The 17,454-nt window shown below is 40.9% G+C and overlaps 1 protein-coding gene across 6 annotated transcripts in view; it reads left to right on the top strand.

Moving 5' to 3' along the window:
- LOC101158884 (rho GTPase-activating protein 12) overlaps positions 1–17,454 on the top strand; it is a 65,435-nt gene that overhangs the window by 35,434 nt on the left and 12,547 nt on the right. Inside the window, exons 3-9 of one of the 6 annotated variants that reach the window (XM_020710647.2) lie at positions 6,339–6,605; positions 8,768–8,974; positions 11,066–11,146; positions 13,197–13,331; positions 13,498–13,560; positions 16,763–16,837; positions 17,366–17,427. In XM_020710647.2, coding sequence (XP_020566306.1) covers positions 6,339–6,605; positions 8,768–8,974; positions 11,066–11,146; positions 13,197–13,331; positions 13,498–13,560; positions 16,763–16,837; positions 17,366–17,427 — 890 coding nt within the window. The remainder of the gene's footprint in view (positions 1–6,338; positions 6,606–8,767; positions 8,975–11,065; positions 11,147–13,196; positions 13,332–13,497; positions 13,561–16,762; positions 16,838–17,365; positions 17,428–17,454) is intronic. The other 5 variants (XM_020710648.2, XM_011485970.3, XM_020710649.2 and 2 more) reach the window with 5 other exon arrangements.

Here is a 17,454-nt window from a genome sequence, read left to right as displayed (position 1 = left end):
TAGTTGAAACGTGTGTTGTCAATGGGTGGTGATATAGAAACTAATCCATGACAGATATTTTGTTCTAGACTCATGCTGTTCTTTCGGCTTTGCTTTATTATTTATATTTAAGCTGTCTACCATTAAGTATTTAGATTTTTGTTGGCTGTAAACATTGACAGTTCAAGTGATGTGCTTTTGTCCATGGAGGCAATTAGCACAAACATAATAGGCTCCTCAGACCAAATGTTTCTGAAGCTACGTTCACACTGGCGTGTTGTGTTGTGGCGTGTTCAAGAAAGCGTTGAATGTGGGTTTTTGAGCGCTTTTAGCTTATGGTGTTCATGTTGATTTTTTGCTACCCAATGCTAGCGCATGTACTCAGTTAGAAGAGGCTTGACCCTAAATGTCGAAGTGGCACAAATCTTGTGAATCTTGTTTCAGGCTTTTCCTTTCACAGCTCCATTCCGATATATGAAAGACTTGTGCCATGTAATGTAAGGGTGAGGTCATTTAAGATAGCACAAGGGTTAAACATTGAAAGTTTATTACAGTGTAATTGAATTAATAGCCGTTAACAGCTGTTTATTTCTCTCTAGAAGTCTACGGGATTTTGACTTCTTGGGATCAGCGGGTACTTCCTGTTTGACACGCAAGTGGAAGGGTCACTAAGACCAGTTCTCAAATACAGTCAGCGATTTAAACACACACTGAGCGAGGGGACCTGTTCTAATTTTTTGCCAAAATAAAGCTCAACCAATTAGGGACGAGAACACTCTACCAGACAAATGTCCCTAATCCAAAAATGTAAAACAAATTCACCTGTTAACATTTCATTTAAAGTAATAAAGCTTATGTTTTTTGTCATATATAATTAACATGACAAGTGGAAAAGAGCATCATCAGCTTACATCTAGTCATCAAGTTTTTAGATTATATCAAGAGGTTTTATAGCGTTTACAAGTGGTGAATAAAATGATGACAATTAAGAAATCCGGCATAGTCCAGTGTACCAACCTGACTGTAATCAGCACTGCATCCATAACTGGTCATTCTGCCAAACTGACCCAATTTCTGAGGGATTTGCCTGAAAAAAACTACAGCCAGTGGAGATAAGGTGACCCCAACTTCAAGTGAATCAGGACAACAGCTTTGCAGAAAATAAGTGCAGTGTTCCCTCAGCAGAGTAGTCAAAATATAAACCGTGTGATCTGAAAGCAGCTGCCGCTTCTATTAGTGGTGACGCATTTAGCCCATTTTTCTGGGTTCTGATGAGCTTTATCTCTGGCTGAAGAAACACATAAGCAGCTGATTGTTATGCAGAGTGGAGGCAGGACTGATAAGACTATTGTCCTCCATTTGCAGTTGAACTAGCATCGTTCTGTTCTATCCTTTTTCCTTTCTCTCCCCATTAAGCACATCTCTGGACCGAAATGGTAAATTAAGAGTCTGTGGAGCTTCAATGAGGACAGTTAATTGCCTGCTGCAGTGTGGTTTGGCCTTAGACTCCTCAGAGATTCTGTGTTTGGACGGCAGGGCGTCTGTTTTTATGCAGTTAACCTTTGATGTCGTCGCGGCTTTCTGGTCAATGCATTTGTGGGTCAGACTGTGAGCAAATCGGCTCACGCTGAGTTCTATAAGTACTAAAAAAGTTGTTGAAGCTCCAGGATTTCTGGTTCTGGTGTTACAGTTTGTGCCATAAACACTGAACGGGCTCATTAAAAAGAAACAATTAAATTGAATGAAGCAGAATTTGGACCTGATGCTGGTAAAAATCTTCATCTTACTCAGACTTCATTTCCAGTCTGGTTGACTCGTGTCATGAACCACACTCCACAACAGTATGGTTTGGACAACCATTCAACTGAGTCTGCTACCTGCACACTGATTGAAAATGTTGTGCAGTCGCTTGGAAAATACAACATTGTTGGCGCCTTATTGTTGGACTTGAAGAAAGCATTTGACACAGTAAACCACAACCTTCTAATTTCTAAACTGTCAACTTTTAACAGGTCACACCATTTAATGGTTTGCGTTTTACCTATAAGGTCAAGAACGATATGTAATAATTGATAATCTAAGATCTGCCACTGGTAAAATATTGACCGTAATCCCCCAGGTAACCATACTGGGACCAATTCTCTTCCGTATGTACTTGAATGAACTGCCCTCCTGACATTGCGTTTATATCTGCTTTGATCACAATTCAGTTCTCCTCCTTAGCATAAAAGATTGTTGTTTCTCTTTCGGCTTTTCCCATCAAGGGTCGCCACAGCAACGAGTCGCATGGTAAACTTGGCAATGTTTTATTTACGCTGGATGCCCTTCCTGACGCAACCCTCTCAAAGCAACCGGGCTTGGGACCGGCACAGAAGTAGAGAAGGGAACAGGGAGCAGCCCGGAGTCAAACCCTGGTTTCACGGACGGAAGGCGCCGCAAACCAGCACGAGCTAAACCGGCTCCCCTCCTTAGCATAAAAGATACCTGATAAATAAATTAAGATGTTAAAGAAACAGAATCTTTTTTTTTTTTTTGGCTGAAAATGACCTTAAAGTATTGTTTTCGGCAGATCGAGTGCTGAAAGTAAGCTGGAACATCTGCTGTGTGGCCGCTCTTTGCTGCTAATGCAGCTAAAACTGTGAACCAGGCAGCACTTTATCTCATCGTTTTAGCATCTCTGTGCATTTTATTATCTAACCATCGTCACAAAATGTGAATTACATCTCTCTCTCCTTTCACGTTATCTGCTAATTCTCTAACTTCACTGAACAAACACTGAGCATGCGCGACTTACAGGGTACAGGGGTTTGATTTGTTGTATAGTTTGATTTGACTTTCAGTTGCTTTATTGTGATATACACCTCCACTTTTGCTCTACCTTGCAGCTTCATTTTATCTGCTAAGGCTGCTTTTGGGGTAGGCAGTACTACAGGATGTTTAAGTGGATACTAAAGTGTTCACAGATACCCTCTTGCTGTAAAGAAACAGTTCCCTCATAGTGAGGGTGAAGGCCTTTGTGGTTCCGTGCTCCGGAGTTCTGGATTGATTTAGACGCTCTGTCAGGTCACACCAGATGTCCTGGACCAGCTGCTCAGGAAGATTCTGCTGCTGTAATGGAGTTAAGAATCACTTTGCATCACAGTTGAACACTCGAAGACCCACTCTGACAAAAATAGTGTTGTTGGTGTTTTTAAAGTGTTCTTGTGGCATTTTTCAGATGATGATGGACATACAGTATTTAAAGAAAATAAAGCTCAAAATTGCATATTTGGGTATTTTGTTATTTAAATTGTTGTGAATCAAGAGCAGACAAAAAAAACGGAGATTGAAAAAGAGCGTATGTTTGATGTCAAAAATACACTCCCTGCTCTGATGGATCCACTTCTAGACGACTAGATCCTTAACTGGAGTGGGACTTTAAAGGGCCTGTATCATGCAAAATCAACTTTTTGAGCTTTTAAGTCTATTATAGTGTTCATTCTTCACAAAAAACCAACCCCAAACCATTCAGGCTTTTCTGAATATTCCTCTAAAAACCTGCTCTCTGAGCACCAACCCCTCTAAACTCCCAAAAAACGAGCGGGTTCTTACACTGTGACGTAGACAAGTGAGGTCCAGGAAGACTGCACTGCCAGCACTGCCCCCATGCTAACACAACAGCCGCTTTCTCCGTGGAGCTAGGTAATATTTCATAAAAATAAAAGTTCTTAAGTGTGCCAAAGCTAATATTTGATCAGAATTAAGGATATAGCTTACCCTGAAAGGCTTAAATCAAGCATGACAGGCCCTTTAAACAGAAGACATCGTCTCTCTAGTGACAGTGCATTTTTGAATAAATGAGTGAAAAGGAAAACTATTGTCACCTTTATGAGGGGAAAAAAAAGGATTTTCAGTGACTTCCTGAGTTGTAAAATTTGTGCAGAGGTGCAGTAAGCAACACTTCACTCCTGTGCCACCGTCCAAAATAACCTCAACCTTTCAGTTTGAATACGTCCAAGGCTTTAAGGTAGCACACTTTGATTTATTCCAGAGGACCGCTGAGAAGGGAACCGGCCGAACTGAGCTTCTCAGCTTCTAACCATCTAAATGTTACTGTAAAACGTATTTAAAAGTGACAAAACTTTTAGTTTTTAAAGGAAATGTTTATACAACAAAATGTTTTCCAGCCAGAGAAGCAAATTATTTTCAGTTGCAGAATATAGAGTGACTATATCTTAGGGTTGCAAACTGAAGGTCCAGTGAATATTTAGCTCTCCCGGGTCCGTCCAGCTGTTTGTTCGGCTCGTGCATATTTAATCTCTATTGATCCTTGTGAAATAAAAACATCAAGGAGTCCATATTGCTCTGCCTCTGGGCTCCAGCATTATTTATGACTCGCTCAACCTTGTCGCTCTGCAGACGGGCAGCCTCCATGTAATGTCACCATGAAATAATCATGGGAGGCGGTTCATTGACTGGATCGCTCCTTCCTCTGAAAGATTCTGCGCCATTACAGCCAGCAGGCCAGGATTGTTTTCATGCTACAGTATTCCTCTGCTCACTGATCAATGATCAGTATGTAAGATGCAGATGTTAAGGCATTACAAGTTATAGCTATTATATAACACGAGAAACAAATGTTTGCTTAATGTTTAAGCTTGGATTTATGTACATCTGGATCAGTTGACTTTGAAGATCCACTCCAATGTGGTGGCATTTTTCTGATGATGGAGGACATAAATGAAAATAATTGAGCTTAAAACTGCATTTGTGAGTATTTCTTTGTTTAAATTGGGACTCAGCAGCAGATGAATAAATGCTGTTTGCTCTGAGCTCAGCACAGGGAGGGGAAGTGGGGGCAGGGTTGCTCCTCGCCAACATTTCCGCAAATCAGAGGTGAATTTCGAATGAATTACGGTCGCTCTGAAGAAACTATGTCCTAGAAAACAACAGTTTGTTGTTTTAAAGTTTGGCTAAAACATCAAAATCAGAATTAAGAGACCACTAGGAATATTCTTTAAATGGTTCAAAAGAGGAACAGAGTGGGACTTGAATAGTGTTGCCTCTGTAGGTGGTTCATGTTAGAGAAATGTGAAAGCTGTAGATTGCTGGTTAAAATTGTATTTATATCTTATCTAACTTTGTCCTCAGACCAATTCATTTCAGCTGTATCCCCTCATTCAAACAAAAAACGACTGAACTGTGAGGCTCTATTATTATTTTCAAGCTTGGAGTTGGTATGTTTATACCTCTGTGCGATTTGGGAAAATAAGAGTATATTCACATTAATGTGAGCAATAAAGAATTGTGTTCATGTTTCAAGAGCCAAGACAAAGGCAAAAGAAGAAATGCTGCTGACCTTTACTTAAATGTCTTTCATTTCTATTTTTTTGTTTAAGAAAAGGTCATCGTTATCAATGGGAATTAGATGTGTCAGTGTTTTGTTTTTAATTCTCTGCTACTTTCTTATTCCTACTGGACATAAAGACCACTTTCTGTTTAAAAACAACAGCAGCCTCTGCAGTTTCCTCCTGCTGTCTCTGTTCATTTACCGATCTGCTCCTTTCTCCTCCTGCTGCTTTGTAACCTTAAAAGACTGCTTATTATTTTCCTGACAAACTTCCTTTTCCTGCAGTCGAGCAGAGTGTGTAAACGAGTTACAGTAGAAATGAAGGGGTCACTAAGGTGTCACATTTACCTGTTTGACATTTGAACAGCACTTTGAGCTGCACAGGAGTGACACATCATGCTGTCCAGTTAATGTATATTTGACCTTTTTACAAAAAACTGTTACATCCAAAACTGCTTTTTTGTACACTAAGCAGTTCAATCAATAGGCTTTTTTATTTTTATGTTTATCCAACAACAGTGTTCCAAGCATATCAGCTTAATCTAGACATATTTGTTTTCATTATTTTATAAGCTTGAACACACTGCTGAATACAAAGCATACATAAACTGAGTTTTTCATACAGGGCATGTTCTAATATAAATGAGTTTTTCCAGACCCCCAGCATTAGCATGTACGTTTTCATTTCACTAAGGTGAAGAAAGCTGTTGACAGTCATTTTAGCAGCTGCTCAGTCACCAAGCAGTTTGTTTTTTCAGTGGAGGAAGTTCTAAAGTGTTGAAAATGCCCAGAGATTCCTATGATGTCATGAACTTTAGGTGGTGTTTGGTTTACACCACAGCTCAGCACAACTTGAGGAAGGAGGCTGTGGTTTAGCAGCTGGTGTCTTTAATGGAAGTGGTTTGTTTGGTTCATCTCTGATAGAGAAGGCTATTGTTTGATTTTAGTAGGTCGTAAGCAATTTACCAGATATGGATAAGATGTATTTATTGTGTAATAGAATAACACCTCTAATCTGTCTTTTTCTCAGATGGGTTCGTCGGGTCAGGTCGGTTCTGATTCCTCCATCTACACTAACCTCCAGGACCTGAAGATATCACAGGCAAACCTGCCCCTTCAGCCCTCTGGCTCCCCACTGCACATATCAGGGGACTGGGAGACCCACAAAGACCAGAGTGGGAGGCACTATTACTATAACCGCTTCACTCGGGAGACGACATGGAAACCGCCCCGGACCAAAGAGGTCAACAACGGAAACTCGCGAGGAGAGAGTCACAGCGCTGAAGAAAGCTCTGAGGTAAAGCTGTCATTTGTTTTACTGAAGGAAAGGCTGACAGGTTGGGGCCAATGAGGAAGAACAAAAGAAAAAAACATTTTGTCTCAAGTATCAGCAAAGCTGCACAGAACTTAATATTGAACTTATAACCCAAATTCATTCACAATAACAGTGTCTGAAATGTTTAAATGACAGCGGCTAAAGAGACCCCTAGTGTTGATTACGCTTATTGTAAATGTGTCTGTTTGTATAGGTTTAGTCATTTAGTGTTTGGAACCAAAAATGTTGACATGGGCTGTTTGATCAGAACCAGACACTGTTTGAACTCTAGTTTGGACCACAGAATCATAGAATCACCCTGAAAGCAGAGGGATTCTAAGTGACAAAAGGTTGAACCAAAGCTGAGAAATCCAATCATTTAAGCATCATAAAAAGACCTTTTAACAGCTGTACTGATGTGAAATCGCCCTGGAAAGACGCAAACACCTTTAAGATTGTTAGATATCTTTAAGTGAAAGGGCTAAGGTCTTAGTCACATGCACCTGTACGAGGGGTTGATCTGGATGGAGGGTTTTTGGATTGTCCGGGCCCCCAGGGGGTCGTAGTGAGAAGCAGCGGGTTCAAGACTTATCTTTAGGGTGGCACAGGTGTCTTTTGCAGTTCCCTTGAGACTCGTACAGCCACCTCCAAGGGACGATCTAAAAATGGAACGTACCTTGGTTGTGCGTGTAGTAAAGTGTATCATGAAGTATTATTTAGGATAATGGATATTGCTGGCACTTTTGACATAGGATGTAGACTTGTTGACTGCCCATTCAAACTGCACCCTGATTGTCTAATTTCTTAAATTTGAATAGGCTGCAAGCATGGAGAGCACACGTATGACATCAGCAGCACTAACGGGCTCGTAGAGCAGTCGGCAGGGTTTAGGGGAGTTGAAAAAATCAAAACTATGTTTGACGTGACTGTGTCTCACCTACTAGCCTCACTTTTCCTCGCATGTATTTAATTTTTTGCTACGACCTGTCGCTCGCAGGTAGAAAAAAAATGTGCATTAATATTATAATTACATATATATTCATACTGAGCGGCCTACGACCTTTTGTAAGTTTCTGTACAGATTTGCTCATTTTTCACCCACAGACAGACTGTATCTACTCGTAAGGGCAGTTGTGACTAACATTTTAGGAGTGTGTGTTAGTGTGTGTGTGTGAGTCATACACCGATGTAAAGACTCCACACTAGATCGGACTAAAAACTTCAGCAGCATCACTAAATATCACTGAATGACTTGACTCAATGATGATTTGTCATTTAGTTCTCTAGTAAATCTGATTCTATTTAATCATATTCTCTTATAAAAAAAAAAAAAACTAAACTAAACACCAAGGCTAAAGCCTGATCATCAGCCCATGAAGTCTGAACGGCTCATTTGAGCTTTTAAAGCTAAATTGATACAGTTCTGAAAATCACAGAATGAAAAAGCTTCATGGACAGGAGAAAAAATGTCATGAACCTAGAAAACCCTAATGTCCACATGACCCTTTCTGTAAGGGGTTTCTGCTGTGGAATCATCCTGCATCGTCACAGATCTTCCCAAAAAGACTTTTTTTCAGGAAATAACTGCAAAAACACATCTGGCAACTGTCAAAGAACCTTTTAAAAAGACTCTGGGTGTGACACATAAAGCCTTCATCCCACATTGTGTCTTCTCAATGATGTGCAAACAGACCCGTCAGTGCTGACAGGATGTCATCAGGGATTTAAATGATCAGATGGAAAGCATCAGAGTCAGGAGGTCGCTTTGGTGACGGCGGGCTGCTCAGGGAGTCTTTCAGTAAAATGACGTGCAGCTCTCTGCTGCTCACTTCTCACAAGATGACTAAAACTAACGAGCACCTTAGCTGACAGAGCATAAGTCACCCTGGGTCAAAGGCTGCACCACACTGCCACCTACACTCCAGCAGCACTCACTTCATTCTCTGTCAGCAGCCTCCCAAGTTTCTACGTCTAATATCAAGTATGACTGTTAAGGGGGTTTTCAGCGCCTTCTGAAGGCTCTATGGGTGCTGGGCAGAGATGATGTTTCTGGTGATCTATGGGCTGTTGGTGTCGGCTTGTCTGCTGTTGTTCTGGGGTATAAAAGGCTCTCTGATTTCTCTCTTTTTTTGCTCAACTGTTAGACCACTCCTCTTTCCCTGTCGCCTTCTCTCCTTCCCTTCCTGTCGCTCTCCCTCGGTCGAATCCTGCCTCTTTCTCCGGAGGACACCTGCTTCAGTACCTACTCTAGCCAGTCTGACAGCCAGTATGGCTCCCCGCCACGTGGCTGGTCGGAGGAGATGGATGAGTACGGCCACACGCTGTACGTCAGCGACTATACTAATGAGAAGGTACAAGCTACACAGAATTGATCTGCTCTGTCTTCATGTCTTTACTGTGGTGCTTCCTGGCTGATGGGGGCAGGAGGGGGTGGGCTGACAATACTGTGCCTCCCCAGGTGGAGTAATAAGTAATTACATTAAGTAAATATGACTAAACAGGTATGACATAGAAATCAATAATGTGTTTAAAAAAATATATAGATATCACATATTATGTATGTACATTAGGGCTGCGCAATATGAGTAAAAACTTGAGTTGTGCGATGTTAGTGATATTGCAATGACAATGGGACTTTAACTGTTTTAGTTAAATAAAAGTCAACATCACTTAATTTATACTTCAAATGATTTCCATCTACATCTAACATAAAAGGGCTCCTTTTGATTGGTCAACAGTGTGAAGAGGTTCATCCAATTGGTCAAATGCTTAAAGGGCTCTTTTTGATTTGATCATTACATCAAGCTGCCATGAGGTTGTTTTAGTATGTGTGGAAATACTTAAAGTAGCCATTTATCACATTCATCATAATCTTTTGCGATGCACAGGCTGATATTGATGACTGATTTATTTCAAGCATTGTAGTCAAAGCAATAAAAATGCACACCGATTTATCAAACTCATTGCACAAATGATAAAATGAATAGTTTAAAAAAACAGAAAATAAAACAAACAAAAAAGTCACTTAAATCACATTTGCTTTATTAAATATAGTGATCATTAACTAAAGTTAAGTAGAGCTTGATTTATTGCTTGAAAAGGAGCGGGAAGAAGTGAATTTATATAATCCCACCCCTACTAAATTCATTCACTTTATAGTTTTACAGTTTTGTAATCCGGTTCTGATCCAATAGATTCTTTTCAAGTAACAAAGTCTAGTGGCTAGTAATGATTGATGATTGAATAATTGACTAATTGATTATTGTCAGAAAGCATTCATTCATGATTTCAGTAAACAGAAACGGTAACCATTATGTAAAAATCATTGATTATTATTAGAACACATGATCACATTAAACCAGTAATTATTGCTACACATTGCAGATCAAGTAAAGAAAAAATCAAAAGCTTATTAATTTTAATTTAAACTTTTCAGGGATCATTACTTGGCTGCACGGTGGTACAGTGGTTAGCGCCCTTGCCTCACAGCAAGTAGGGCCCCGGTTCAAGTCCCGGCTGGGGGACCTGAACCAGAACACCAATGGGGGACATTTCTGTGTGGAGTTTGCATGTTCTCCAAAAGGGAATAAACGGAAGATGAATGAATGTATAAATGAGTAATCATTATTTCACATTACACAATGACTGATTGATTTTAATTAAAAGAGCTTTGATTATTTCACCACCATCAGATTCATGTATTTAGAATTATTCATACACCTGTTGATCCTTAACTCCTCTAATCTTTATATCGTGAAATCAGAGTTTCTTTATATCTTTTCTTGAATATTTGAACATTGTTTGAGCTCCTTACTGAACCCGTTCCAAGGTTTAGTGCCACACACCGACACACAGAAACTTTTCTTAGTGGTTCTGATCAGTTTGATCTTGAAGGTCCTACATCCCTTCAGTTCGTTCCTCCTTCATTTTCTAAGAACTGTTTTTGGATATTGAATGGTAACGACTTCCCACTAGCTCTGCATCTATATCGCAATGATGTTAAAGTTTTAATGTTTTGTGCAGGCCTAATATTCATATCTTACATCTTATAATATATGTATTTTTCTCATTTAAAGTTGATTTCTTCAGAAATCATGACATCTATCTTTAGAAAAACCTTTTCTGTCTGGTTTGAATGTAAGTAGTATTGATTCAATAGTTACATTTTCAATTTTTTTTAGTTTCAAAAATGTATTTTGTAAAAACTCTTGCATTGCTTTTGAATCAGACTAAACACCAATCAATTTATGACCCAGTGAATGTAAAACATCAATTGAAGAAATTGGCGGACACATCCAGCCCTGATAAGGACTGTTGGATAAAAAGAAAGTCGTAGAGGAACAGAGGAGGGTGTCGCTTCAGTCTTTCTGGAGGTTTTTTCTATGGAAAACCGAACTCCCCCCAATGCTCATTCTCTGCTGTGTCTGTCTTTGTGCTGTCAGTGGTTAAAACATGTGGACGACCAGGGCAGACCGTATTACTACAGCGCAGACGGCTCCAGGTCAGAGTGGGAGCTGCCCAAGGTATTCCTCAGAGAGTTTGGTCCATGTTGACATGACAGCATCACACAGTTGCTGCAGATTTGTCAGCTGCACATCCATGATGTCAATCTCCTGTTCCACCACATCCCAAAGATGCTCTATTGGGTTGAGATTGGATGAGACTGGTTCAAGAAACCAGTTTGAGATGATTCCTGCTTTATGACAAAGTGCCTTAACCTGCTAGAAGTAGCCATCAAAAGATGCTACACTGTTGTCGTATAGGGATGGACATGGTCAGTGACAATACTCAGATAGGCGGTGGCGTTGGAACCATGCTCAATTGATACTAAGGGGTCTAAAGTGTGCCAAGGAAATATTTCCCACACCATTAAACCACCATTAATACAAGGCAGGATGGATCCATGCGTTTGTGTTGTTGACGCCAAATTCTGACCCTACCATCCAAATGTCACAGCAGAAATGGACACTCATTAGACCAAACACCGTCCATTTGGTGAGGCTGTGTAAATTGTAGCCTCAGTTTCCTGTTCTTAGCATGCAGGAGTGGCACCCGGTGTGGTCTTCTGCTGCTGTAGCCCATCTTTATGGGGTAAGATAGCTGTCAATAAGAAACATATGCATAAAAACAAAATTGTGCACAAATAAATACTTTGTGCACAATTAAAAAAAAAAAATGAATACAACATTTTAAGTTTGATATGTCTTGAATACAAAATTTGTTCTGAACAAACGTTCAAAAATACGTCACGGGGTCACAGGCATGTACATACATGCATCGAGTCCTGAAAACATCGATTCAACTGAGTGAGCATGCGCGTTTAGCCTCATTTATTAAACTAAAATATTAAACTAAAACAGAAATCAACCTTTTAGAATGTTAATGATCCCCTTGGAAGGGATATTATCTTGATACTATAGCAGCATAAATAGATTATAACAGCAATGTCCTGCCACATTTGTTTGTTACCAAGCGAGAACAGCTGATCAAAAGAAGCAATGTACCGCACCTGGAAGTGGTGGGAAAAAGAGCAGAATTTTGAAACAAAATAAAAAGGCAAGCAGGCAGCCGAGGGATCTCCACTTCCCTGCTGCCACCCCTCTCCAGTTTCTTCCCGGCGCTCACACTCGGACCAGCCCGTCTGGCACCAACAGCTATGCCACGTCTAAAGTCACTTCAGTCCGCTTTCTTCCCCATTCTGATGCTCGCTTTGAACTGCAGTAGATCGTCTGACCATGTCTACATGCATTGAGTTGCTGCCATGTGATTGGCCACTTAGAAATGTGTGCTAAACAACAGTTGGACAGGTGTGCCTAATAAAGTGGCCACTTATGGTTGTTCCTGATCGTCTTTCACCAATAGTCTGACTAGAAAATTAAAACTTAAAGACCTAGCATTGTCAATATCTGTAAAACATAGTTTGAATGTATAAGATGTTCTGCTTTATCTTTGACAGTTTGCTTTAAAGGTGAACAGTAAACATTTATTTAGGATATCAGTGATGTATAGGGAGAAATATTGGAGTGAAGATATGATGACCACTCTGAAGAAAATGGTTTTTTAGGTGTTTTTAACGTTTTCTTGGGGCATTTTTTTGATTAGAAAAATTACATATATTAAGAAAATTGGTTTTAAAATAGCATTCCTGAATATTTCTTTCTTAATTCAAATTGTTGTGAATCCGGAGCAGATGACTCTGCTCTGTTCTATTCTAATGCATCCACTTGCAGATAGACAGATTTACGGACGTCTTTGTTTCCTCATATGAGCTGGGATCTGGCTCAAAACTGCTGGATAGCTCTAATACAGCCCACCATTTTTGTGGCCAGGGTTGCTTGACACCAGTGGTCCCCCCCCCCCCAACTCTGAGGTGAATTTCTAATCAATTCCTGCCACTCTGCAGAAACGATGCGCTAGAAAACAACAGGTTTTTTGATTTTGCCATAACTAAAAGACCACTGGGAATGCTTTTAAAATGAATAAAAAATGATCAGAGTGGGACTTTAAAGATCTCATGAACTTAATACTTTGTGTAACTGATTAAACATCCTTTATCCCGTTTATTTTACCTAGCTGCAGTACACCACCTCCCCACCTCAGCTGCCCAAAGATGTCCAGAAGACCAATAGTTTGGACAGGAAAACAACCAAACCCCCCTCCTTGGTTGTGTGGAGAAACAGCAACGTCTTCCCTGAGCTGAGTGAAAAGGTTTGATCCTCCTAATCTCATTTCATGTCTCTGCTAGCTGAAGAGCGGTCGTCATCTAGACGTGCATTTTCCGTTTTTTTCTGTTGTCTGAAGAAGTTCAAAATGAAACCCTGTTCATCTGTTTGCTGAGTGAGGATGTTCAGTTGTAGACTGATTCCTTTTGCAGCGGCTGTTAAAAAGCAGGCGTTCCCGCTCAGGCTCTGCCCGCCCACACCCATACAAACACCAAGTCAGTGTTCTGCCCCACCCGTCACCGCCTCATCTCTCAATCCAACACAATCAGCCTGCATGAAAATATCAAACAGGAGCCACAATCAGATTTCTGTGCAGACGTATCCACTTTGATTCTTTGAATTATTATTTTCTGTGAATCATACACTTTAAAGATGCTTTTAAGTATAGTAGTCCCACTCCAATCATCCTTTGATCAAATTTAAAAGCGTTTTCTTTTAATTATGATTCTACTGCTTCTAAGCCAAAATCCAAAAACCTGTGTCATTTTCTAAGACATCATTTCTGCAGAGCGGCAGGAGTTCATTAGAAATGTACCCATAAGTTGTGGGCGGGACCATTGATCCTCCGTAAGCCCAACGTGTTTTCCCATCATCCTTTCGTTTACACTCTCCTGCTAGCTTACAGTTCCTCACACCCAAAGCTAACATAATTCGTCCAACAATAATTGAGGAGCAATATTGGAGCTATCCAGCTGTACAGTTTTGACCCAAACCAGGAAAACCAAGATCTACAGATCTATTTGTCTACGATAGGATGCATCAGAATGCAGTGGAGCAGGAAGCTTGTAGCCTGCCAGTCGTAGTTTGGACAGAACACATTGGCCCTTTTTTCATATTTTTCGTCTGTTCCTGATTCACAACAATTCAAATAAACGAACAGTCAGACACCTACTCCACTGAAAATCATGTCATTGGTGTTTTTAGCATATTGTTGTGGCACTTTTCTCATATTGGAAGTCATTTTTAAAGAAAATTCTGATAAACTGGCATTTCTGAATATTTCTTTAATCAAATAGTGGTAAATCAGTAGCAGACAAAAAAGAGCCTACGTGTATGTACAAACAACAGTCGTTGGGCCACAGCTTGGATGGAGGATCGTTAGATCAACGTACATCTTTGTTTTCCCCGTCTGAGCTGGCATCTGCCTCAAAACTGTACGGCTGGATGGCCCCAATACTGCTCACCATTTTGTTGCACTGCTAATGTTGAGTTGGGGTTGTGAGGGCCTGTAATCTAATGGGAGAGAGTGTAAATAAGGGGATCACAGGAGAGGAACAGAGGCTTACCTCTGCACCAGCAGTCCTGCCCACATCTCAAAGATGACATTCAAATGAACTCCTAATGCTCTGCAAAACCTCTGTACTGGAAAACAACTGAGTTTTTGATTTGGGCTAAAAATGGCATAATCAAAATTAAAAGACCACTAAGAACGTTTTTATGAAGGATCAAAAGATGATCGGAGTGGAACTTTAGGCTTAATTGTCTTCATGTCCCCCATCTAGAAAAAATGCTATAAGATCATGTTAAACACTATTATCATTGGAGTGGGGCTTTAATGAAAGAACTTGTTAGAATGATACATGGATGACTGTAAGTACACTGACCAAAAATATAAACGCAACACTTTTGTTATTGCTCCCATTTTTTTATGGTATGAACCCAAAGATGTGAAACATTTTCCACATACACAAAATAACCAGTTCTCTGAAATATTGTTCACCAATCTGTCTAAATCTGTGATAGTGAGCACTTCTCCTTTGCCAAGACAATCCATCCCACCTCGCAGGTGTGCCATATCAAGATGCTGATTAGACAGCATGATTATTGCACAGGTGTGCCTTAGACTGGCCACAAGAAAAGGCCACTCTGTAACCTTTAGTTGTATCACACAGCACAATGCCACAGATGTCTCAAGTTTTGAGAGAGCGTGCAATTGGCATGCTGATAGCAGGAATGTCCACCAGAGCTGTTGCTAGGGAATTGAATGTCCATTTCTCCACCATAAGCCGTCTCCAAAGGCGTTTCCGAGAATTTGGCAGCACATCCAACCGGCCTCACAACCGCAGACCACGTGGAACCACACCAGCCCAAGACCTCCACATCCAGCATGTCCACCTCCAAGATCGTCTGAGACCAGCCACTCGGACAGCTGCTGAAACAATCGGTTTGCATAACCACAGAATTTCTGCACAAACTGTCAGAAACCGTCTCACGGAAGCTCATCTGCATGCTCGTCGTCCTCATCGAGGTCTCGACCTCACTCCAGTTCGTCGTCGTTACCGACTTGAGTGGGCAAATGCTCACATGCGATGGCGTCTGGCATGTTGGAGAGGTGTTCTCTTCATGGATGAATCCCGGTTTACACTGTTCAGGGCAGATGGCAGACAGCGTGTGTGGCGTCGTGTGGGTGAGCGGTTTTCTCATGTCAATGTTGTGGATCGAGTAGCCCATGGTGGTGGTGGGGTTATGGTATGGGCAGGCATATGTTATGGGCGAAGAACACAGGTGCATTTCATTGATGGCATTTTGAATGCACAGAGATACCGTGACGAGATCCTGGGGCCCATTGTTGTCCCGTAAATCCAACAACATCACCTCATGTTGCAGCATGATAATGCACAGCCCCATGTTGCAAGGATCTGTACACAATTCTTGGAAGCTGAAAACATCCCAGTTCTTGCATGGCCAGCATACTCACCGGACATGTCACCCATTGAGCATGTTTGGGATGCTCTGGATCGGCGTATACGACAGCGTGTTCCAGTTCCTGCCAATATCCAGCAACTTCCCACAGCCATTGAAGAAGAGTGGACCAACATTCCACAGGCCACAAAAGACCACCTGATCAACTCTATGCTAAGGAGATGTGTCGCACTTCATGAGGCAAATGGTGGTCACACCAGATACTGACTGGTTGTCTGAGTCCCCTGACCCCCTCAATAAAACAAAACTGAAGATTTCAGAGTGGCCTTTTCTTGTGGCCAGTCTAAGGCACACCTGTGCAATAATCATGCTGTCTAATCAGCATCTTGATATGGCACACCTGCGAGGTGGGATGGATTGTCTTGGCAAAGGACAAGTGCTCACTATCACAGATGTAGACAGATTTGTGAACAATATTTCAGAGACCTGGTTATTTTGTGTATGTGGAAAATGTTTCACATCTTTGAGTTCATACCATTAAAAAATGGGAGCAATAATAAAAGTGTTGCGTTTATATTTTTGGTCAGTGTAATTTTCTACTTTGCATGAAGTAGAAAATGTGATGTGCTGGCACATTTTGCATCATAGTAATCTCACTACTTATTTTCATCATCCAATACTTCTCAATGTGCATCCTCCTCTCATTAATTTCTCTTTTAGCTCCAGTGACAGTATTTGTGTGTGTTTTTTGCCTGGTTGATGTCTCCTCACTAGGAAGCTCCTCTGGCCCCCAAGTCTCCCTCTCTCGACTCTGACTCCTGCTCTTCGTCTCCAAAGCCTCCCGCTTCTGTTAGTACTCACCACTAACCCAGCGTGCTCAGGGTTGTAAGGCAAAATGCAGTTTAGTGCAGCGTTCCTACACAGATCTGCAGACATGGCATAAAAGGCTAAACATGTCCCTAAAAACAATAACAAAACACAAGTAGGAGGAATGTTTGAGACTGTGAAGGAATGTTGTTACTAGAAAGCATCATGAAAAATAAAGGTTTTTTAATGTTTTATAGAAGTGGTTTGATGTTGTCTTTGTGCTTTGGTGAAAAAATCCTCCTGAAATTTTCCAGAGTGTCTGAATCAAGTTTTGCTTCTAACCTTTTCTGACTTGCATGAGTGTCCAGGTCTTTCTAAGAAGGGCCTCTGATTTGTGGCGTGGCTTCCTCTTCTCTTCATAGTGAAAGCTTGTAGTTGGTGTTGGGCTGTTGGGTGGAGGTTTTTCAAAGTGAAGCAGCTGATGAACGAACGGCATTTCTCTGCTGTCTGATCCACATGAAGATTAGAATCCAGTTCATGGAAATGACCATTTGTTGTCTTGTTTTGCAGCCAAATGAAAAGTGTGGAGTGGTGAACATGACAAAGATTACTGAGAATGGAAAGCGAGTACGGTGAGTCACAGTGACTTTGGATCCAGC

The sequence above is a fragment of the Oryzias latipes genome, chromosome 17 (assembly GCF_002234675.1).
Source record: "Oryzias latipes chromosome 17, ASM223467v1".
Classification (NCBI taxonomy): domain Eukaryota; kingdom Metazoa; phylum Chordata; class Actinopteri; order Beloniformes; family Adrianichthyidae; genus Oryzias; species Oryzias latipes.
The sequence above is the reverse complement of the archived record's forward strand: the minus strand, read 5'-3'. Positions and strand labels throughout refer to the sequence as shown.